The sequence below is a fragment of the Penaeus monodon genome, chromosome 9, assembly GCF_015228065.2.
Source record: "Penaeus monodon isolate SGIC_2016 chromosome 9, NSTDA_Pmon_1, whole genome shotgun sequence".
NCBI lineage: Eukaryota > Metazoa > Arthropoda > Malacostraca > Decapoda > Penaeidae > Penaeus > Penaeus monodon.
This window is the reverse complement of record NC_051394.1, coordinates 53,241,141-53,266,140: the sequence shown is the minus strand read 5'-3', so window position 1 is coordinate 53,266,140 and position 25,000 is coordinate 53,241,141. Positions and strand designations below refer to the sequence as shown.

At 41.2% G+C, this 25,000-nt stretch overlaps 1 protein-coding gene across 3 annotated transcripts in view; it reads right to left on the bottom strand.

The window, feature by feature from the left end:
• LOC119577233 (histone-lysine N-methyltransferase 2C-like) overlaps positions 1 to 25,000 on the bottom strand; it is a 39,949-nt gene that overhangs the window by 6,073 nt on the left and 8,876 nt on the right. For 2 of the 3 annotated variants that reach the window (XM_037924976.1, XM_037924978.1), the window contains 19 exons: positions 19,381 to 19,571; positions 18,640 to 18,773; positions 18,208 to 18,524; positions 17,610 to 17,825; positions 16,120 to 16,301; positions 15,146 to 15,361; positions 14,526 to 14,700; positions 14,155 to 14,255; positions 13,858 to 14,017; positions 13,093 to 13,201; positions 12,736 to 12,899; positions 12,394 to 12,531; positions 12,023 to 12,196; positions 10,833 to 11,901; positions 10,518 to 10,639; positions 2,744 to 4,466; positions 2,515 to 2,632; positions 1,799 to 2,331; positions 1,361 to 1,476 (listed from right to left, as the gene is read on the bottom strand). In XM_037924976.1, the coding sequence (XP_037780904.1) occupies positions 1,361 to 1,476; positions 1,799 to 2,331; positions 2,515 to 2,632; positions 2,744 to 4,466; positions 10,518 to 10,639; positions 10,833 to 11,901; positions 12,023 to 12,196; positions 12,394 to 12,531; positions 12,736 to 12,899; positions 13,093 to 13,201; positions 13,858 to 14,017; positions 14,155 to 14,255; positions 14,526 to 14,700; positions 15,146 to 15,361; positions 16,120 to 16,301; positions 17,610 to 17,825; positions 18,208 to 18,524; positions 18,640 to 18,773; positions 19,381 to 19,571 (5,958 nt within the window). The remainder of the gene's footprint in view (positions 1 to 1,360; positions 1,477 to 1,798; positions 2,332 to 2,514; positions 2,633 to 2,743; positions 4,467 to 10,517; positions 10,640 to 10,832; positions 11,902 to 12,022; positions 12,197 to 12,393; positions 12,532 to 12,735; positions 12,900 to 13,092; positions 13,202 to 13,857; positions 14,018 to 14,154; positions 14,256 to 14,525; positions 14,701 to 15,145; positions 15,362 to 16,119; positions 16,302 to 17,609; positions 17,826 to 18,207; positions 18,525 to 18,639; positions 18,774 to 19,380; positions 19,572 to 25,000) is intronic. The other variant, XM_037924977.1, reaches the window with a different exon arrangement.

The window sequence follows — 25,000 nt, the reverse complement described above, 5'->3', positions numbered from 1 at the left end:
GAGGAGAGACGAGATGAGAGAAGAGAGAGAGAGAGGAGAGAGAGAGAGAGAGAGAGAGAGCAGGCAGAGAGAGAGGAGAGAGGACAGAGAGAGAGAGGACAAAGGAGAGAAGAGAGGACAAAGAAAAAGAGAGAGAGGACAAGAGAGGAGAGAGAGGACAGAGAGAGAGAGAGAGAAGAGAGAGAGAGAGAGAGAAGAGAGAGAGAGAGAGAAGAGGAGAGAGAGGAGAAAGAGGAGAAGAGTAGAGGAAGGAGAGAGAGAGAGAGGAGACAGAGAGAGAGAGGACAGACAGAGAGAGAGAGTGACAGACAGACAGAGAGAGAGAGGACAGACAGACAGAGAGAGAGAGAGAGGACAGACAGAGCGGAGGAGAGATGGAGAGAGAAGAGCGAGAAGGAGGAGAGAGAGAGAAGAGAGAGACCGAACGAGAGAGAGAGAGACGAGACGAGAGGGACATTAGAAGAGAGAGAAGGACATCGAGAGAGAGTGGACATCGAGAGTGAGAGAGGACATAGAGAGAGAGAGAGGAGAGGACATAGAGAGAGAGAGAGGGAGAGAGAGAGAGAGAGGAGCGAGAGAGAGAGAGAGACGAGAGAGGCATGAGAGAGAAGAAGAGAGAGATGCAGAGAGGGACATAGAGAGGAGAGAGAATGAGAGAGAGAGGACAGGAGAGAGAGAGGAGAGAGAGAGAGAGGAGAGAGAGAGAGAGAAGGAGAGAGAGGAGGAGAGACGAGAGAGTGAGAGAGAGAGATGAGAGAGGAGGACATATATGAGAGAGAGAGAGAGAGAGAGAGAGAGAGAGAGAGACGGGAGAGGAGAGAGGATATTATATATAATATCTATATATATATATATATCTATATATATAGAGACGAGAGAGAGGAGAGGGAGAGAGAGAGAGAGAGGAGGAAGAGAGAGAGATGAGAGAGGAGAGAGAGAGCGGACATAGAGAGAGAGAGAGGAGAGGACATAGAGAGGAGAAGATAGAGAGAGAGATGGAGAGAGAGAGAGAGAGAAAGAGGAGAGAGAGAGAGAGAGACGAGAGGAGGAGAGAGAGAGAGAGAGAGGAGAGAGAGGGAAGAGAGAAGAGAGAGACGGAGAGAGACGAGAGAGAGAGAGGGAGCAGAGGACTGAGAGAAAGAGAGAGAGGGACAGAGAGAAAGAGAGAGAGGACAGAGAGAAAGAGAGAAGGACAGAGAGAGAGACAAGGAGAGAGAGAGAGAGAGAGAGAGAAAAAAAACAAGAGAATTTAATTCCCCAAAATAAGTTTGGAATATAAAATATCCCTGCACCAGGCAACATACTGCCAACCACAACAAGAAAAGCTCATCCAGGCCTCGACATGCCAATCCTCGCTTACCTGAGTCCTTGGGTACGGCGGGGGAGGAGGGTGGCCTGGGTAAGGGGGAGGGGGTGGCGCTGGCTGCCGAATCATCCCACCTCTGGGCCCAGGCATCCTGGTCATGCCTGCAAACCCTGAAGCTTATGTGGTCAGTAAAAGTCTCATAAGATATCTACAAATATGTGTGTGTGTGTGTGTGTGTGTGTGTGTGTGTGTGTGTGTGTGTGTGTGTGTGTGTGTGTGTGTGTGTGTGTGTGTGTGTGTGTGTGTGTGCGCGCGCGCGTACGTGCATGTGTATACAAGTGTTTTGTGTGTATTCATGCATATGTCTCCATATTTGTGCATGTGCATGTTGAATATCATAAAAGATAAGAATAATCAGAAAATAGCCATGATATGAAAAACATATAATTATGAAAACATAATACTCAAAAAACCCAAATACAAAACACTTACTGGCTGACGGCTGTGTTATATGTGTTGCCATCTGAGGCTGCACTGGCTGCTGAGGTGCTGAACTGATATTCATGTGGACAGGGCCCATTATTGGTCCAGGGGGAGGCCCGGCCGGAGGCCCAGATGACGGACCAATGGGGACCATGTTAGGGGGTGTTGGCATGTTTGAGCACTCGCTGGGCCCAGCACTCACTGGGGCTGACCCTGTTGTGGACATACTGGGTGCCATTGACGTTTGAGAGTGTGGCATAGGGGCTCTCCCTGGCTCCATAATTGGCCCTAACCTCTGCTGCTGAGCATTGGGACCCAGCGGCTGCAGAGCCACTGGTACACGCCCTCTTGGTCCACAATTGGGGTTCACTGGGTTGGCAAGATGTGGCTGGGAGCCCTGACTGGGGGAGACAGTTGGGCAGGGTTGCGCATGTGTTCCTGAAGAGGGTGGCCCAACAGGTATGGTTGTTGGCAAACTAACCTTCTCTTTGGCTATACCTGGCACGCCTGGTCCAGCTTCATCAGATTTGTTTCTCTTCCTCCTACAACAGATATAAAGTATGACATTTATGTAACAAAATGTATACTGAAAGAATTGCTAGCCTCACTTTTCAGTGAAATTCTTAAGCATTGGCTCAACTCACTTTCTCTACAAGAAAATATATAAATATAAAAATGTTAAACAAAAAAAAGACAAAAATAAATACATTAATGGAAAAACCAACCTTTCTTCCTCATCTGCATCTAAGACATTGAAGAGATTTGAAGGTAGCTTCTCATCATCTTCCTCTCCATCTTCCCCATCAGCAAATTCCAAAAGAGCATTGAAATCTCCTCCCATACCTGCCCAAAAAAATTTCATGATTAGTAATCACGAACATAACATCACATCCAATTTCTTTAGCTACAATTTGTCAAGTGAATATAACTTGGTCATAAGCAAAAAACACTTACCAAGTAAGTCATCCTCCATAGTAGTCAGATCTCCTGTTCCTAGATCCTCAAGGTCATCGCCTCCTTGGCCTTGCGTCTGAGCTGCAGGTTGGGGAGTTGACTGCTGGTTCGGAGGCTGTGGCTGGTGCTGGTGCTGCTGTTGCTGCTGCTGCTGTTGCTCTTCTTCCAGCTGCTCCAGTTCCCTAGTTACTGCCTCTGGTAGTTCCGATTCTGATTGCTGCTGACTATTAGCTTGGGGCGGCTGAGGGTGAGGCTGAGGGTGTGGCTGAGGATGGGATAACTGAGGGTGTGGCTGTTGTGGAAGAGATGGATGAGGCTGCTGTTGAAGTGGCGGGTGTCCCTGCGGGTGCCCAGGGGGATGGTGAGGCTGCTGTGGGTGTGGAGGTGGACCAAGTGGGTGTGGGGGTCCCGGTGGGTGGTGGGTGGGTGATTCAACTGGCACAGGGACAGGGCCTGCCGCACTGATGTGGGGGGAACCCATGCCCTGACTTACCATCACTGTTGTTGGAGGACCTCGGACCACACTGGTTACTCCAGGACCAACATTCATGTACTGTTGGTGTGGGCGCTGCTGTACCACATGACTGAAGGGGTCCAAAGAGTTGTGCCCATTGACACCTCCTGGTTGTTGTTGTGGTGGTTGTGGCTGTGGCTGCGGCTGTGGTTGTGGCTGTGGTTGTGGCTGTTGCTGCTGCTGTTGTTGCAAGTTCCTCTGAATTATCATTCTGAAGCGTGGGTCCATCTGGCCTTGGCCTGGTCCAGCTGCATGGACCATCATGCCAGGCTGACCCCCAGCTATACTCTGCCTCATGCGCACGCCAGGGTTCTGCACCACTGGTGGAAGCGGCTGTCTGAACTCTGCATGACTCCCATTGGGAGATGAGATTGGCTGAGCCACCCCACTTGGGTGAACCACACTGCCCTCACTCCACTGCTGGGGCCTCTGTCTCTGCAGCAGTTCCCGCAAGTGCTGTTGTTGTTGCTGTTGCTGCTGCTGCCCAGCTGGGTCACCTGAGATGCCTCCTGCAGGTGTGGCAGGCTGTCCATAACTGTCATCAGAATGGGGTCTTGGTGTAGGAGGAGCCTGAATGTAACCAGATGACGGGGGTTGAGAAAACGAATCCGTGGGAGTACTGCAAGTGAAAGGGTCCGATGACATAGGTGTTCTAGGTGTTGCTGGTTGAGAGGCATATGGATCCATGGGGCGGGGCGTTGGTGGGGGCATTGCATATGGATCACTTGCTGGGGGTCTTGGAGTAGATGGTGGTATGCTATAGGGGTCTGATGTATGGGGGCGTGGAGAAGGAGGCACACGGGAAAATGGGTCGCCGCTTGTTGGAGAAGGCAGTGGCGAAGTCTGAGGTCTGGTGGTGGAAGGAGGATGAGCGTATGGATCTCCCTGTTTGCTTGGGTGAGGTGTGCCCGGCTGCATGGCATAAGGGTCAGGAGGACCCTGTGGATGGCTCATGGGGCCACGGATCAGTGTGTGAGCCAGGCCAGGGCGCATGGTGGGCGAGCCTGGTGGTATCTGAGGTCGCTGGGTTACAATCATTGGCCTTGGCGGTGTGATAGAAGGAAGAGGAGGGCGAGGAGAAGCATGTGGAGTGCTTGCAGGACTGGGGTCAGTGTTGGTACCCTCAGTGAGACTTCCAGGGGTGCCTACAGAACCTGGGGTACTCGAACCTTCCAGGCTCTCTGAGCTCTTCAAGGCTCTTTGCTGTTCCTGAGTAAACATTTGAATGAGATTATTAGGAGTTCTGAATGTCATTTCTGTATATAATTTGGATTTAAACCATATTTAACATGCAATGAATCTCAGCATTACCAATTCATAATTGCTTTTTAACACACTGTATGAAATAAACAACATGGAAATCTTACTCTTAGTGCTAAAATCTCCCCTAACCAATGAAAATAAACTCCTCACACTCCTTGTCACTAAGAAAATAGTATTCCAGGATATTTCAAACACAAACACCTACACGCAAAAAAAAAAAAAAATCCTTTTCTTTAATTCACGAATTTAGAGTTCTCTTCACACAGGTGTATTTTGGCAAGCGGACCAACCTAATCGTCGGAGACTTACTTGACATCTGCACGACCTTCACCTCTTAAATCCACTGCAGGGTAATCCACTGAAAAACAGCTGCCAAAATACACCCTAGAGAGGAACCTGTCACATGTACGGCACACTTTGCAAACAGGAAAACACACTCGTCAAGAGTTGGTGTCATTTATTCCAGTTCAATAGGATTATTATTGCAAATATGACTTAGTTATCATGGTGTTTCTCAGCAGAATTTCATTGTGGAAAAAAATAAATAAATAAAAAAAATAAATAAATAAATAAATAAATAAATAATAATAATTTCACAAAGCTAAATGGTGCAAATGAAACCTTTCACTTACACCCTCGTCACAAGTACAACAACCTGTTACATTATGCTTATGATGACTTCAATGAAACATGTAACCACATCTCTGTTTTAAAAGTTATTAATTTTCATTTACACATTTTCTGCATGGTGATTCTGTACCACCCACCTGGAAAAAAATCCTCCAAACCAGTACACAATTACAGAAACACAAAATGTACTTATTATTAACAATATCACCTGTGTATTATCTACTCAAATAACACCTTTAACCCTTTTGTTTACACTGGAAGGCAACATGAATGACTTTCAAATTACCATTTGTTGTAAAAATCTGCAAACATTTGCACTATAATGTACATTTGGGTATTCGGGAAACACAAGCCATATACACACACAAAAATAAAAGTGGTATGTTAACCAAATCATCAAAATAACAAACCAAAATACACACACACAAAGTTAAACAAGGTGAAAAAGGTTACATAATCATCAAAAAAACAATAGATTGATGATGATGATGATGAAAATAATAATAATATAAAAATGATAATAATAAGAAAATTAAGAAAAAAGCATCTTCTACTCACACACATGCATGTGCAAGTACATATGCGCACACGCATGTGCGCATGCACATGCACGCACACACACACACACACACACACACACACACACACACACACACACACACACACACACACACACACACACACACACACATACTTGTGTGCTTGCGTGCATACTGTACATACATACATACATACATACTTATATACATAAATACATAATTACAAAATACATATGTACTATGTTTTACCTACCTCAATCTATGAATAAAAAGTATTATATATGTAATGGGTATAATATTCTTTTCACCAGAAAAAATAAAATAAAATAAATAAATAAAAGATCCAAGAAAAGAAAAAAATATTTTCATCAATATAAATACTCCGCTCACTAAAATCCAGAAAAAATTATACATATATAAATACAGCCTCAGATAGACCCAGAGAGGCTGATAACACCTTTCAGAATTTACATGCAAAAAAATAAATACATAGTATAATAATATAAAATTAAAGGGAAAAAGAGACATAAGACGAGAGAAAGAGGGAAAAAACATAATTTTCCTCATATAAAGAAAACACAAAACATAACAAAACAAAAAACAAAAAGTGGAAAAAAAACAACCAAATGGACAAAAGGAATATCTGATAAACGGATGAAACAAACAACCAAACAAAATAACTACACCATACAATCATCATCTGTCTGAATTCTGTTAGACAGACAAGGAATAAAAACAAAGAAGAAAGAAAAGAACAGTAAAATGAAAAAATCAAAGGGAACACTAGCATCCAAACACTAAAATATGGTGAAAATGGTAGCCGAAGTGGTGCAAGGGCATTACCATACAATACTAACCATATCAACTGAGTTATGGTTAATAGTACGTGGGCACTACTTTTCTCTATACTAACCGTGGTGGTGGTAGTAGTGGTTGTGGTAGTGGTGACGGAGGTGGTAGTAGTGGTAGTGGGGCTGGGGAGGGCATCCTGGTGCAGTACGGGGAGAGTTCTCATAATCTCTAGTGGGGTTAGTACTCGGATATGCTGATCAGGGTCGGGAGGGGACGAGGGAGTGGGGAGTGGGGGGTCGGGACGAGGGTTGGGCAAGCGGGAAATGGAGGGACGCACAGGGTTCAGGCCCGACTGAAGGGGGTTGGTGCCGGGGGGGGACGTCTGTACCCCTGCAACCTTCATGGTGGTGGCACTTGCAGCAAGACTGCAGGCCTCGAGAGAAGTTTCAACAGTGTTGCCAGAGGAGCCAGTAGAAGAGGAGGAGTTGGAAGAGGAGGAAGAAGAGGAAGAGGAGGAGGAGGAAGAGGAAGATGATGAAGAAGAGGACGAAGAGGAAGATGAGGAAGAATTAGGCCCTGTAAGGCTACCAGACAGGCTTCCCGTGTTGACAGTTCGTAGAGTACTGGATGATGCAAGAGAAGACACCACGGAAGGGGTCTGTCCAGGAGTGGTCGTTCCAGAGGGGGGGGATAGGGGGGGTTGAGGGGTGCTAGAGCTCTCCACAGACATGGGAGAGGAAGGGAGTGGTGAGGAGGAGCCTGGGATATCTCGTGCAGAGCCGCCCTGGGGAATGTTGACTCGCCCACTGCGGAACTATGGGGACCACAGACAGAAAATGGGAGCGTCACTACAATGAACTAGACTCAAGACAAAAGGGACCCATTGTTGGCAAGTATGTCCTCTTATTAGTCTCATATGAATTGGAAGAATCAAAGCAAGAGTTAACAGCATGGTATTAGATCATATTAGTATCATTGAAACACAGTTAGTGAGGAAGTTAATTTCTTTTTCTATGCAACATGATATATACACAATTTTGCTTCTGTTTTTCTCTCTTTTTTGGCTTTTCATTCACATTAATAGAAAATATATACATTAGTGTTTATCAAATAATCAACTGAATTATCACTTAGTTTTCACCATGCAATTGCTTTAAGAGATGCATGCAATTAAAATCAGCATATTCCTATTGCTCAGGCATGCAGCTGTCCATGCAAATTTAGTTGTTTAAGGGAGGCATGCATGCTATATGGACATGCGTACAATTGTCTTGCTTGAGTTCCAAACCTATCTTACGTTTAACTTGTGGAAGGGAAGAGGGCAGGTCAGGGAAGGACAGACAAAACTACAGGTCGCACCACACCCAAGTCATTCAGACATCGGTACCTTTTCTTATTCTCCTTTTTTTGAAGAGACACTGAAGCCTCTTACCCATTACTTTTTCCTCTATTTTTTGTTTATATTTCTTTATCACCCCAAAAAGTGAAAGATGAAGGATATGAAAGATATGAGAGAACTGTACAAATGACATGAGTTATTGAAGTACAACCACTTGACATTTTCAAGCTATATATTAATATATAAATATGTATATATTCTATATATTCCATAAATGCTATATACATATACATACATACATTACATATATATATATAATATATATATATATATATAATAATATATATATATATATATATATATATATTATTATTATATATATATATATGTATATTATATATATGATATTATATATATATATGAATATATATATATATATATGATATATAGATATATATATAGTATATAGATATATATATAAAATATATATATATTATAATATATATAATATATATAATATGTATATATATATATATATATATATATATATATATATTATATATATTATATATAGATATAAATATATATAATAGTATATATGATATATATATATTATATTATATATATTATTTAGTATATTATATATAGATTATATAGATATATATTTTATAAATATAGTTTTATATATATATTATATATATTAAGTATATATATATATATAGTATATATATGTTTATATATATGTATATATGTATATTATATATATATTATATATATATGTTTTGTTGTGTGTGTTGTGTGTATATATATAATGTATATATATATATATATATATTATATATATATATATATATATATATATATATATATATATATATATATATATATATATATATATATATATATACACACACACAATATTTATATATCAATACAAAATACATTGACATGGGGAGCAGGAAATGCAGACAAGAGGATCAAGCAGTATTTAGAAAATAAAGAAAACCAGAAGAGAATTCAATCAAGTCTAACCATACTTTTCATCATTTTGCCAAACTGCAACAATGCACTTGAAAAGTCGCCCAGTATGGAGTTCATCCCCCCATAACCCCCCAGTCCTACTTTGAATCTGCAGAACAAAGTATCTGCTTATGCTCATTAGAAAACCTCTAGAGTATTGCACGTAAATTCTTAAAGATTGGGAGACAGAGGTCCTTTGACCTTTTCTTTCCAAGGACTTTACATCAGTCATTTCTTTCCACCCCATTTTAGGGCTTGAGCTGTTCCCCTGACATACTTGAGGAACAAGATGACTAAACAAAAAAAAAAAAAAAATTAACACTAATAATAGTATTTCTCCAAAACATAGTTCAATGTCAAAAACATCACTCAGAAAAAACTTGTTCTGTGCTACAAATAACAGAAGATAAAATACAATTATCCGAGTATTAGATTTTCCCAATAAGCTGTTTCCCCCTCTGTCCCCCCTTCCTTGCAACACACAGATTTCTCTATGTCCCAATTTGGCAAATCATTTTAATACAGTCCTGCAGTCTGGTCATAGCAGACAGGACAACCAAAGTGTTATTATATATGCTTTGTACATAAATAACTTCTACCCAAATTAACATAGAAAACCATATGCAGCTCCCAAAATGAGCAATCATAACAAAGTAAAGTTTACCAATAATAAACAAAAGACTACAGTCAAAACTGAAGAATGTATACAAAACAACAATGCTGATAATAACAAAACAAAAACATAATGCAAAAACTGCACACACACTTGTGACACTACAAAAACAAAAAATCCCAGGAACACAAATGACCACAGAGAAAAAAATATATAAAAATACACAAGATCAAAATAATACAACCAAAAAAGATTAAATCATTAAAAATCTAAGTGCAAAACAATCCATTCCTTCAATCCAGAATTCCACAATCTCAGAAAAATAATACAGAACATAAAAAGAATTTATCAATAAAAGAGGATGTTTAACCATGTCAGCAGAATACTACAAAAAAGCCGCATCATCAAAGACAACTCTCAAGACATTTTCACAAGTGTGACCTTTTCATTCCACAATTACTGCCTTATGCTAATAAAGCAGTAATGGAATCTAGGTACATAATTCCTATGATCCTTCAATAAATATACAATGCAGAATTAATTCGCTATCGGAGCAGAATGTCACAATTAAAATATTTGTATGCAAATGTAAGAGATAAAAAAAAAAAAAGTACTGTAATCTTTTCACTAGATTCTTCAGTTCCTCCAAAGGACTAATAAAAAAAGATCATGTGCTGTAATTTTTTCACTGAACCCTTAAGATCCACCTGTTCTTGTTGGCTTTGTTGGGCTTATTCCATACCACATGTACACTTACACTAATTATTTCTATTGTGGAGTGATATAAATGACATTTTCCCAAGGAAAAGTTTTGTATACTAGTGGTAATACATTTACTGATGATATGGCTTTTTACAACTGCTATACCTCATTACTAATCATCACTGCCTTTAGAAAAATAAAACATAAAAAATAAATTTACATATGTAATAAACAAAACAAATAAACAAAACTAAAAACAATAATTATGCAATTGTTCATAGTTTAATATGCAGATCCCTGCATCACAAACACAACACAGACAAACAAAACAAAGGTACCTCTGCAAGGGACCGCAGCCTGACCTGTTTATTTTTGTAGTATTCTTTCTTGTTTTCCCTGGCTCTCTGGATCAGCATCTTCTTCTGCTCTGCATCTTTGAGGTTCTTCCACGTACGTTTGATCTGTCTCTCACGGTCAGATACAGCTGTGCGTAATAAAGGAGGTGAGTGTTCCAATACTAAATAACAAAAGAAGAAAAAGGAAGAGGAAAAAAAAAAAACATTATCTTAAGAAGCTTATTTTCCCATTAGGAAAGTTAACTAATCAGCATATACAACTATACCTATCTATGTCTATTCATAATAATTAATCTGTCTTCTCCATACTGATTAACTTACATGGAAAGTCATTCTTGAGATTGGGTTTGTGAATGTTGACATAGAGCACAGCTGCCTTTGTTGCCTTGTGTCCTAGAGCTTCATCCTCCTCCAGTGTCAAGCTTTGTGACTGGGAATCATTGCTTGTCCACACTTTCTGGGGCTCGGGCACAGTGGGCGTTGTTGGCTTTGGCGTTGCAGGAAAACTGGCTTGGCTTTGGGGATACCCTGGCTGAGAGTCAGATCGTGGCAAGGGGCTAGGCAGCGACTGGGGAATAGGTGGTGGGCCAACTGTAATAGGGCTGGGGTGTGCAGGACTCTGATGGGGCACGGGGCTCTGGTGTGGAACTGCACTCTGGAGGCCTACTGGACTTGGTAATGCTACAGGGTTCTTCATGGATGGAATGGCATTGGCTCCTTGGACAGCACTTGACATGGGAACTGCTGGGGCTGACATCTGCTGAACGGGGGGACCCACCGCGTGCTGGGGAACTGACGGGACTGATCCGAGCGGAGCAACAGGGGGTTGATTGGGGCGGAGGGTCGAAGCAGCAGGCAGTGTTGCTGGAGGTACTACAGGAGGTACTGCTGGAGCAACTGTTGGAGGAACGGCTGGAGGAACTGCTGGTGGGGCAAGTGGAGCCTCCTTCGTTACTGGCACAGACACAGTTGTTGGTCCAGCTGAGGAGACAGCTGGCCCAGTACTTGTGGTGTTTCCTTCAGAACGAGTTCCTGTGACACTGGCACCATCCAAGCTATCTTTGGTGTTTGCTGAGGGTGCTGCAGTAGATACAGTGGAATCCTGGCTATCCTCTGTGCTGTCTTCTGGCAAGTTCTTCATGATGTCAGCCACATCATCCAGATTAAAGCCTGGGCCAAGAATGTCAGTCAACTTTGTTTCAGGGCCACCTACTCCAGGTACATCTATATTATCTTGGGAGAGATCTTCATCGCCTGTTAGATTTGTATCATCATCTTTTATTGCTGCACTCATTATGTCGCCCATCAAGATGTCCGTTAAATCACCTCCCTGGGCAAATATAGCATCTATGGCTTCATTATTTTCATCTTCTTCTGCCATCTCCTCATCCTAAGGAAGATAAAAGGTTAATACAAGTGAAGAAAGTAAGTCCAAGCAATTTTTTTTTTTTTTCATCATAAAAAAAAAGGAAACAAAGAATATAACACATCCTCTTATACAAAATTCTCACCTTGCATTCCTTCTTATCCTCATCCTTCTTTTCCTTCGCTTTGGAGTCTGTCTGATCCTCTACCTTAGTGCGGTGAGGGGACAGCAACTTTGTCTGTTGTGTTGCACTGTCTATACGCCGTTCATGGCCCAGCTGCTGCTTGTTCTGGGCGGCCTGAACAAGCTGGACTTCATCCTGTTTTGAAAGCAATACAAAAAAAAAATAATAATAAATAAATAAATAAATAATAATAATAAAATAAAACGTCAAAAAATCAGAAAACATCTCAACAAACATCCTATTTTTCCAATCTTCAAAAGAATGTACAATTAAGACAAATACATCAAAAGATGCTTCCAATTTTTTTTTCTTCTTTTTTGAATTCTGAATACCTTTGAAAGATTGATTGCCGACTTTGTCTTCTGCATATCAAAGGCATCTTCAGTGAATTCCTCATCCAGGTCACCCATCTGCTTCATCTCCTCCTCCAGATTGCTCGTATCCATCAGATTCCGGCCAAAGAATGCCTCCTGAAAACCCAATTCAAAAAATGAACACATTAGCGATCATGGAATATCCAAGACTGAATGATCTCTTCCTGTCTAAACAGATTTCATTCAGGCTATAAAAAGGGTTTCACACAAATTTTATGCCAGTTGATAAAATTCCTCTTTATCTCACACACAAACAAACTGCCTGGCACATCGACATTATAAAAAGATGGTCTTACTAACCTGTATGTAAGACGGAAATTTTTCAAGTAGTTTGATCTTCTTTTTGGTTCGCCAGTTACTTCTCTTCCTCCTAAGCTCCAGAACTTGTGGGTCAAGGTTGGCCTCCTCCCGTGCTTTTTCATCATCCTTCTTTCCTCGTGCGCGGACTTGGAAACCACCAATGCCTTAAAAAGCAGAGATGGTGAGATGTACATATAATAATGGCTAATTAAAAATTTCTGATAAATAGGACAGGGCACAGTCCATCTACAATAATCAAATACGAACATATTAGCTATCACTGCAACATAGAAATAGAATCCACTGATGAAGTTTCTTCCAAACATATGGAATATATGGAAAATTTTATCTCCATACCTAGAGTTTTGATGTTGCGATATCTGCGCTTTCTCAAAGTGTATGTTCCTGGCTCAGGACCCGGTAATGTATAAAAGCCATCTGGTAAGTCAGGTGGTGTACCATCCTCCTGCAAAGTAAACAATCAAATCAACACAAACACAAACATCGTAACATGTACAAAAAGATGAAAAGGAACTTATTCTGGGTAGTTTCTTTTCATAATTAAATCAATTGTTTAAAGGCATCCCTACGCACAAGTATAAACCAAATCTAAACTTGAAAATGGCTGACTAAAATTACCTTTGCCTTTTCAGGAAGACAACAATAAAAATGTCTGTATATACTGAAGACAAAAACTTCCTAAAGATGTAACTCCTGAGAAAATCAGAATTAATCTCTATAAAAAAATCTGACCTCAAAAAAGACCTTACACATCATGTTCTCATTCCCGATCTAAAAAAAAGAAAGACAAAGAAAAAAATCCCTTTTCCCCATCATTTACAATCACATACGCAAACAAGGAAAGAACAAGAATATACAGGAACATACTCTTGCTAGTCACTGAGTATTAACCGCAAACTACATCAGTGCAACATCCACTCCTCTTTCAGTACTATATTTCCCCCCCCCCCCTCTTTCTCCTCTGGGTCTACTTGATTATACAGCTCTAATCATGTCACTTTAAAGACAAAGACAAAGACAGACAGACAGACAGACAAAAAAAAAAAATAAATAAATAAATAATAATAATTATAACAGCAATAATGATGACAAAAGACATGCCTTGGCCTTCAGAATGGTTCCTTCCTTCATGCCATACACCCAGTGCTTGGGCTCTTCACTCTCCAACTTCTCCTCATCATCATCCTCATCGTCATCAATGTCACGACTGCCACTGCTATCAATGGATGGTCCTCGACTGGTTCGGACTGTCTTGGGGTTCCTAATTGTTATGAGAGAGAGAAAAGACGATATTACAAAACATCCGTCCACAACAGTAAGGCTGAATATAGTTGTAATAAGATGTATTATATTAAACATATAAATTTCACTTTTTTACCTTATTTCTTTCCCTCTTACCTTGGCTTCTTCTGTGGCTCTAACGTCATTGTCTTTATCTGGAACATTCCACACTCGGACAAGCATATACCATCCACCCAGAACTGTGTTTTGGATGTTACCTGTAGGAGTATTATAATCAACTTGGTAATCTACTGTCAAACCACCATTTATCATTCACTTGACTGAATGACAGAATCAACAAGATACTTTTATGGAATCAAACATAATCATAATGATAACTTACAGTCATGGAACAGGAGCAGTAACTGACTTTAAGAAATCTACCGTGAAATATTCTTCTAATGGCACTCTTTGAACATACATATGATAGAAATCACACACATTATATCAACAGAAAACTTTCTATAACGGCAGGCACGAAGACTCACCTTTGGCATGATGTCAATTGGACTTGGAGGACGTACAGGGCTTGGTAGTGTTGTGGTGGGAGTGACTGAACTGTGTGTGGGACGTGTGCGCAAGGGTGGGGTGTGAGGAAGGAGGTGTGGAGGAAGCGCATCCTGGGGTCGACACATTAGGCACAAATATCCTTTCTCAGCACATCTGATGAGATAAAATATTTTGGTGTTAAATCATGTATCTCTGAAATAAGACAAAGTATATGCTTTCTACCTATTTTTGTGTAACTCTTCAAATAAACAATGATCTAGAGTATATGCAATCCATTTCTATTCATAATCTATGCTTCTCAGAAATCATCTCAATTCACAGCACTGTCCTTGATATGAGCAAATCATCAATTACAACATTAATAATACTAATAATAATTCTTCCAGACAAAACTGAATAAAATACCTATATTTCTATTTTCAAATTTCCATTAACTAGACTGTATCACTCTACTATGCGACAGTTCATCCAAGGTGGAAACAACACACCTCACATCTCTAAACAACATCCATACAAAAGTCAAGTACTTAATTCACTATAAATTACCTGAAACATTAAGAAATTAACATGTACTAAAGGGCACACACAAAAGCCTTACCTCTCTGCCTCCTCTTCTGTGTGTATCATGTCATCAGAGGCATGCAGCCAACGCTCACAGTTGGAACACTGTATAACGAGCTCACCATCTGCATAAGGTTCATCACACACAGGGCACTGAGTCATGGAATTGCAAGGGCCACAGACACTGTAGTTTTGCTGCCAGGTGGCACTAGGACCAGGATCTGAGGCACCACAGTACTGACATACAGCACACCTAAAATGCAAAAATCACATGAACATTATATGCACTTCCATATGTATTTCTCTTTATCTTTCTAATTTCAACTCTTCACTTGGAATACACTATATCATTATAAAGCATCAAACTTTTTGACCTGCTGATTACTAATCTGCCTTTGTTAGACATTTTACAAAATACTCTGCCCTTCTTCTACCTAAACGTCATCACCAGTGAGACAAAAGTTAACATTTTTTCCCCCCCCAAGTCCAGAGATTTATCATCTCCATAGTTTCTAGTTTATTTTCTATTTACCCTAATCACACCTTTTGGAACCACACTGTAAAGTTAACTGAGAACAGCCCACTAATATGTGACCAGCAAACTGGATTTTTTCTTAAAAAGATTACTTCTATCCTTCTTGCTTTAACTTGGAGTATTTTCAAAATTTCTCTATAAGGAATTTCACTCATCCAGCTATCTTTAACCCGTTAAATGGTAATAGACTCTTTTTATCAAACAATATGTATATGTGTATATATATATATGTATATATATATATTATATATATATATATATATATATATATATATATATATATATATATATATATATATATTATATTTTTTTTTTTTTTTTTTTTTTTTCTTTTTTTTCTTTTTTTTCTTCTTCTTCTGGTTAAACAAATTACTTTCTATTTCAACTGTAAAAATTCCACATCTAACATGGAAGACAACCAGCCATTATCTACACCTCTGCATGACAGACACTGACAACGACAGCTGTATACATACCATTTACACCTCCACACCCCAGAGGGTACACTGTCTAGAGGTGGCGTCATGCAGTATATGTGGTAGGAGATGTCACAGTCCTCACACAGGACGAGACGGCTCTCATCATTGCGCTCACCACAGCCCTCACACACTGTGCAGTCCAGGCACCTCCATCCTTTCTCAAGAACCACTTTGTTCACCTGCAAATAAGTTGCAGAAGTTTTGTATATGAGCACATAGCCATTTATGTAAGTCAGTAGTAATAATAATTAAAAAACAAAAAAACAAAATATATAAAAATAGAAATTTATATATTGAGGTATAGAACAAAAAAACAACAGATATATCAGTCCTATGAGTGAATGAATAAATGGAATGAATGGATGAATAGTGTCAAACCAGTAAGAAGAAAAAGAAAGGAAACAAACAAAACAAAAAACAAAAACAAAACAAAAAAAGAAAATTAAATGAAAGGAAGAAAAAACCAGCAAAAACCATTCTACTGCAAGTTTTTAATGAATTTTTTGGAAGTACAAAGATCACTTTCGAGATAATCTTCTCCAATGTGAATCGAACTAGCCCAAAATCCACCTTTCACTTCTAAAATGCATGCACAAGAGGCAAGAGAATAAGGGAAACCCATCCTCATGGTCTAAACTTAAGAACTATGCAAAATACTCACACCTTAGGAAAAAGATCTGTTACTGCTCAGACACTCACCTCCCCATTACTCTCTTCTTTAATCAAAAGGATCCTTCACCAAAAAAAGGAGGAACAGGAAAAAATAATGATAACAGTAAAATCAAAGATGACTGATCCAGTGAAATGTCATCTGCTTTATCTATCAGAAAAAAAATCTTATATCTTTGATAATTTTTCTGCACATTATCATTTATCAACACCATATTCTTTTGATCTCTTTTTTCTTCATTTACACTAGTTCTGTCTTCTATCTTCATCAACTTTTTTTATTTCCACTTGGTCATTCATACTTGTATACTCAAGGAATGTGCAGGTAAAATTCTACACTCTGAAAGTATCTTTCTTTGACAAGTTTAGTGGCCACATTCCAGCCTCTGGATAATTCTCAGTTACATCATTCACAACATTTTGTAAAATTTTCTCTTGTTTTAGTGGAACCATCTTGCACAAAGGCAGTCATCACATCATTCAGCCCCCTTCTAACTGCAGTCATGCGACAAATCCTTCGTACTGTTCTCTTGATATAGAGCAGATGGCATTACCTGATCCTGGTTTCTAGATTTCTATTAGCTTCTCCTTTTCTGTAGGACTAGTGGCGGTAATCTACTATCGAAAGAACTAGATGCAGGCCAGCGATGATGTCTTGTCTTGTTTCTAACACCAACTCAACAACCTACAGTTCTGATGCCAAACCATGAGCTGTGTCTGAGTTGTCCCTGGATGACCATTTGCATGAACCATGATGTATATCAACCAGTATCTAATGAAATCCCCCTCTATATCACCTTAAACTCAATGCCTCATACCTTGACGCTGAGCCGTACCTTAACATTGGCACAGAATGGGTGGTAACACTGGCCACACTGAGCACAGCTAATGAGTCTTCCTTCTTGGTCCTGCCCGAACGCTCCACACATGGCGCACACATCTTGCTCAAGGCAAAACTCGTCATTGCTGGCCACCAGAATCACTTTGTTCTCCTCCCCTTCTTCTTTGCCTGTGCTGTGATTGTTCTCCATTGCCTGGTTGATATAAATAATATTAAATCTTAAAATTATATATATATATATATATATATATATATATATATATATATATATATATATATATATATATATATATATAAAACACTGACATGAGTGTGAGGTCTTGGACTAAAATCTTCACTTGCTAACTCATATCTTCTGTCTGAACTTTCCATACACAATTCAACGGGTGCAGTGGGGGCCTGCTAGCTTTAACTTTCCTACCATGAAGATTACTTAGTTTTAACTCTTCCATACTTTGTTTATAATTACTGCTGCCTGATTCATATTTGCTTTCATTTGTGCAAAAAATGCACTCAACCATATGGTGTATGTTGCAGTTGCCAGAAAAAACAACACTATCAAAACAATGCATTACCTGTAGGGTGACACTCTGATAATTGAAATATCCTCTATATCCTCTGCCATTCCCTCGACCCCTTCGGACAGGTACTGTCTGCCCTCTCTTCTTTGAGCTGGAGAAGGCCTTCTTTCCAATTGCTCCTCCTCGCAAGCGGGGAGCAAAGTTCCCTCTCTTTGCCAAACTAAACGGTTTTCCACGGGTGTAAAAGGAAGTCTGGGGCTTAGGCAAGGGACCAAAGTCCTCCGACTTTCCATCCAATGGCAGATCCAAATCAATGGAGTCCTCCGAATGAATGGATGATTCCTGAGGACCATCACAGCTGTCTTCTTGAGCTGATGGGAGAGGACAGGATATAATCAAGGCATATCAGATTAATTAACATTTTCCCTCTGGGAGAAGACAACATTTAACATTAAAACTAATGAAACACACTCATACTTCACTTACATATTATGGGAGACTGACTGGGTCCTGGAACCTTTTTACAGGTGGTGCAGACGTACTCGTAGGACCTGTCAGCGTTCCACTTCGACTGGATTAGACCAATATCCGCATCACTGTCACAGGCACTATGGACATGCCTAAACGGAAGTAGTATGAAGTATAAATAACACTGGTAAAGATGTAAAGAAAAATGGTAATAGCAAAAGTTATATGTGAGAGGGAGAGAGAGAGGGGGGGAGAGAAAGAAAGAAAGAGAAAGAGAAAGAGAAAGAGAAAGAGAGAGAGACAGAGAGAGAGAGATAAAAGAGAGAGAGAGAGAGAGAGAGAGAGAGATAAAAGAGAGAGAGAGAGAGAGAGAGAGGACAGGGGAGAGAGAGAGAGAGAGAGAAGAAGAGAGAGAGAGGGGGGAGAGAGAGAGACAGAGAGAGAGAGAAGAGAGACAGACAGACAAACAGACAGACAGAGAGACAGACTGAGAGAGAGAGAGAGAGAGAGAGAGAGAGAGAGAGAGAGAGAGAGAGAGAGAGAGAGAGAGAGAGAGAGAGAGAGACAGAGAGACAGAGAGACAGAGAGACAGAGAGACAGAGAGACAGAGAGACAGAGAGACAGAGAGAGAGAAAGACAGAGAGGTAGATAGATAGATAGATAGATAGAGAAAGGCAAAGAGAGACAGAACTAGTCTGCCAGCTAGCTAAAGACATTGGAAGACAGAGGAGAAAATCAAAACACCTCCCACCAACCAACCTCCTACACGCTGAACACTGGGCCATGTTCTTCTGAGCGATGGCACGGTACGCCTTCCCACAGATGGGGCAGGCTAAGCCCTTGTTCCGCAGCTGGTAGCAGGAATCGCAAACAGTAAAGTTGGAATGCCATCGCGAGGAGAGCCCATTGCCCGGTGTCCTCGAGCCACAGTCTCCACACACACGACACGTCTGTTAAGGTATTATTTCTCAGAATGAGGGTTTATTTCTCTGGACAACAGATGAGGCACACAGAGATGGGCACACAGATAAGAAGGGATGATGGAATGATACAGCTCAGAATAAGGACAGATCATAATGGTCACCAAAGTGCTTTCTGTCAAGTCAATGTCATCCTAGTGAAGGTAACGGTAAAGCGACAGTGACAAATAATAATAGTTCATGTTAATGGCGATGAGAATTGATATAATAATAATAGTATTATAACAATATAAATCTCCAAAATGATGATAAAGATACCAAAAAAATATATAATAAATATATTATGAATAATTTCAATAACAATAAATTTAACAATAATTCTTATCATCATCATAATAATAACAATATTAATTATAATGATTATGATGATGACAACAACAACAATAATAATAGGGATGATAATAATAACAATAATCATAATCATAGCCATAATAAAATAATAATAATAATAATAAAATAATAATAATAATAATAACAATATCAATAACAATATTATTAACAATATTAACAATAATAATAATAATAATAATACCACACCTAAATGAAGCTATTGAGCACTTAATTACATCTATCAGGAATCCTACCTTCGCACAGGAGCCCCTACTGGGTGTCCTGCAGCTGTGCTCTTTCGGCACTGGGCGTTTGTGCTTGGACAATGTGAGTGTGTGGAGTCAAAGAGGGAAAGAGGCAAGACAAATGGAAAGGGAGAGAGGAAGATAAAAAGACTGAGTGTGTGTGTGTGTGTGTGTGTGTGTGTGTGTGTGTGTGTGTGTGGTGTGTGTTGTCGTGTGTTCTGTGTGTGGTGTGGGTGGCTAGTGTGTGTGTGTGAATGTGTGTCTATGTGTGTGTGTGTGTGTGTGGTGTGTCTATGTGTGTATGTTTTGTGTTTGTGTGTCTATGTGTGTGTGTGTGTGTGTGTGTGTGTGTGTGTGTGTGTGTCTGTGTGTGTGTGCTGCTGTCTCTGTGTGTCTGTCTTGTCGTGTGTGTGGGTGTCTTGTGTGTGTGTGTTGTGTGTCTGTGTGTGTGGTGTGTGTCTGTGTGTGTGTTCCTGTGTGGTTTTGTGTGTGTGTGAGTGTGTGTGTGTGTGTGTGTGCATGTAAGTGTGAGCATTTTGTGATGTAACTAATATGCTTGACTTCATCACACATGTCAGTGAATCACAAAAGCAACACACCATATTACAGATCTATATAAAAACTAACATGAGAAGAGCAGGAAAAACAAACACTATCCATAGTTTCCAATATAAATGCGCTCCTTGGAAATTCACAATCTGATTATCAATGGTTGTTCTCACTGTCATTGTAAAAATAACAATTTACAAAATTTAGCAAAGATAAAACTGGTTGATGTGTTTTATGCATTTGATAGATATTGAGAAAGTGAGTGGGAGAGAGAAATAGATAGATAGATAGAGAGAATGAGAGGGAGAGAGAGAGACGAGGATGCGGAGGAAGAGAGGGGAGAGGAGGAGAGGAGGAGAGGACGACGAAGAGGAGAGAGAGAGATGAGAGAGGATGGGAAGAGATGAGGAGGGAGAGAGAGAGAGGAAGGGAGGAGAAGAGAGAGACGAGAGAGGAGAGAGAGAGAGAGAGAGAGAGGAGAAGAGAGTGGAGGAGAGAATGAGAGGAGAGAGGAAGAGAGAGAGAGACCGAAGAGGAGATGAGAGGACAGGTGGAGACATAAGACAGAGAGGAGGAACGACGAGAGAGGGGGCGAAGGACCAATGGAGAGTGAGAGATATCCGGCGCAGGGAGAGAGCGGGGGAGACGAGAGAGGGGAGAGAGAAATGAGAGGAGAGAGAAAGAGAGAGAGAGGAAACTGAGAGATGCAGAGGAGAGGAAAATGAGGAGAGAGAGAGGAGAGAGAAAATGTGATGAGAGAGATGAGAGAGAAGAGGAGAGAGAGAGGAGGAGGAGAGAGAGAGAGAGGCAAGGGGAGAGAGACGAGAGAGAGATGAGAGAGAGGGAGAGAGAGAGAAAGAGAGCGAGAGGGGGAGAGAGAGAGACGAAATAGAGAGAGAGGAGGTGAGAGAGAGGATGAGAGAGAGAGGGAGAGAGAGAGAGAGCGGAAATAATGATGAGAGAGAGAGAGAGAGAGGAGGAGAGAGAGGAGGAAGATGAGTGAGAGAGAGAGAGAGAGGAGGGATAGCGAGCGCAGAAGGGAGGAGAAGAGAGAGAGAGAGAGGGCTGAGAGAGGGATGAGAGCAGAGAGAGAAGAAGAGAAGAGGATGAAGAGAAGAGAGACGACGAGAGATGAGAGAGGGAGGGCTGAGAGAGGGACGAGGAGAGAAGACGAGAAAAAGATGATGAGAGGGGGGGGGAAAGGGGGAGAAAAGGAAAAGGAGAGGAGAGAGGAGATGAGAAGAGAGGAGAGAGAGAGGATGGGGAGTAAGAGAGGAAAATGAGTGAGAGAGAAAATGAGAGAGGAGAGAGAGAGGAGAGAGAGAGAAGAGGAGGGAGAGAGGGAGAAGAGAGAGGAGAAAGAGGAGAGGAGAGAGGAGACGTGTGAGAGAGAGAGAGGAGGAGAGGATGGAGACGGAGAGCAAGAGAGAGAGAGAGATGAGAGAGACGAAAAGAGGAGAGAGATTTGGAGAGAGAGAAATATGATGAGAGAGAAGAGAGAGAGAGGAGAGAGAGGAGTGACGAGAGAGATTGAGGAGAGAGAGAGGACAGACGAGAGAGAGCAGGGAGAGAGGAGGGAGAGGGGAGAGAGGAGGGGAGGGGAGGGGAGAGACGGAGGGAGGAGAGAGAGAAGAGAGCACGACGAGGGGAGATCGAGATGAGAGAGTGAGGAGGAGGAAGGAGAGAGAAGAGAGAGAGAAAATGAGAGGAGAGAGAGCGAGATTGAAAATGAGAGAGAGACGGGAGAGATAGCGAGGAGAGAGAGAGAGGAGGATGATTGAGTGAGAGAGGATGAGTGAGAGAGAGAAGAGACACGAGAGAGGAGAGATAGAGAGAGAGAGAGACGTAGACCGGGAAGAGACGAGACCGAGAAGCTTCCGGAGAGAGAAGAGATGGAGAGCAGAGACTGAGAGAGAGGAGAGAGAGAGACACAGAGAGAGAGAGATGGAGAAGAATTGAGAGAGAGAGGAGAGGGTGGGATGAGAGAGAGGAGCGATTGAGAATGAGAGAAGAGGACATGAGAGAGAGACGAGAGGAGAGAATGATGAGAGAGAGAGAGATGAGAGAATATCGGACGAGAGAGAGGAGTGAGACGAGAGAATTGAGAGAATCGAGCAGAAAGGAGAGGACGAGAGAGTAGAGGAGAAGAGGAGAGAGAGAGAGCCGGAGCGGAGAGGAGACGAGAGAGAGGAGACGTAGAGAGGAGAAGAAGAGAAGAGAGAGAGATGAGAGAGAGAGGATGAGAGACATGTGAGAGGAGAGAGAGAGGAGAGAGAGAGATACGAATTGAGAGAGCGAGAGAGAGAGGAGAATGAGAGAGGAGAGAGAGGAGAGAGAGCGAGGAGACGAGTGATGAAGATAGAGGAAGCGACGGCGAAGAGAGTCAGCCTGAGAGAGATGAGAGAGAGAGGATCACGAGTGAGAGAGAGAGAGAGCGAGAGAGAGAGGAGAGAGGAGAGATATGATGAGAGAGAGAGAGAAGAGGGAGCGAGAGAGAGAGAGGAGGAGATGGGGAGAGAGAGAGAGAAGGAAGAGAGGAGATGAGAGAGAAAGAACTGAGAGGGAAGAAAAGAATGAAGGGGGGGGGGGGGGGGAGAGAGGGGGGGGATGGAGGGAACGAGAAAGAGAGAAAGAAGACTGTTGGAAGGCGAAAAGAGGGAGGAGAAAGAACGGAGGAGAGAGAGAGGAAAGAGGAAGAGAAAAATAGAAAGGGGGAAAAGAGAGAGAGAGTAGAGAGGAGAGAGAGAGAGAGAGAGGAGAGAGAAGAGGGAGGTTGGTGGAGCGAGAGAGACGGAGAGAGAGAGAGGAGAGAAGCAGAGTGAGAGGAGAGAGAGAGAGAGAAAGAGAAAGAGAAAGAGAAAGAGAAAGGAGAAAGAGAAAGAGAGAGAAAGAGAAACCACAAGTTTCTGAAGTTCGAGGCGAGAGAAGAAAAGAGAGAGAAAAGAGAGAAAGCTGAGAGAGAGAGAGAGAGAGGACGAGAAGAGGAGACTCGAGAGGAGAGAGAGGAGAGGAGAGAGAGAGGTGGAGGGAGAGAGAGAAGAGATTTTATGACGAGAGAGAGGACGCTAGAGAGAGAGAGAGAGAGAGAAGGAGAAACGAGAGAGAGAGAGACGAGAGAGAATAGAGAAGAAAAGAAAGAGAGAGAGAGAAGGAGAAGGAGAGGGAAAATGGGTAAGAGAGAGAGAGTGAGAGAGGAGTAGAGACAGAGAGAGATGAGGATGAGAGGAGAGAGAGAGGAGTCTGGAGAGAGAGACGAGGAGAGAGAGAGAGAGATGAGAGGAGAGACGAGGAGAGGAGAGATGAGAGAGAGAGAGGGAGGAGCGGATGAAGAGAGAGGGGACGAGACGGAGAGGAGAGGAGAGAGAGAGAGGAGAGAAAGAGAGAGAAGGAGAGAGAGAGAAGGAGAATATGATGGATGAGAAGTAGAATATGAGAGGAGAATGCATAGATGAGAAGGAGAGGAGATTCGAAGAGAGAGAGGAGGAGCGAGAGAGAGAAGAGAAGAAGGGAACGACCGCGGAGAGAGATAGAAGATTGACTGTGACAGATAGGAGGAAGGAGAGGAGAGAGAAGGCCAGAGAGAGAGAGAGAGAGAGAGAGAGAGAGAGAGAATGGCTAAAGAAAGTTAAAGATGAGAGGAAGTAAAGTATGTGAGAGCATCTTCCTCTGATTCAAACTTTATATATATATATACCATAAAAAAAAAGTGTGGCACCAAACTGTTAAAGCTTGAAATCACAGTGACTGTTGTATGAATAGTGCAGTTCCAGCAAATACTTTTAAAAAGAATATCTGCCCATGCAAAACTCTCAAAAATACAAAAACAAAATAAAAAAAAATCATGAAGAGCAGATACATAAATCATCACTTCATACAATACAGTGAAAAAAAAAAAAAATCAAAAATTAAAACTAAAAGCTATTCTGCTGAAGGTCATCTGTAAGTAAATCAATGAGCATTGAAATATTCATGGTGAGACATACAATCATACCAAAAAGCCAACATGCAAAGCATTTGCATTTCCCAGCATAATTATCCCTTATGTACAAATATATATATATACACACACAAAAGTTACTTGGAATTACACAACCCAGTCCTCTGTCATCAACAGTTTTAGATTACATTCGTTGTTTAAGAGTGTCAACATATTTACATAGTTAAAAGCAAAATTAAATCATTAGCCATCTCAATAGCATGCTTTCCCTTCCGGGATGTTTTAAGGTCATCATGTTATCTCCAGAGGACTGGGTACTGCAGAGGAAGGGAAGAGGG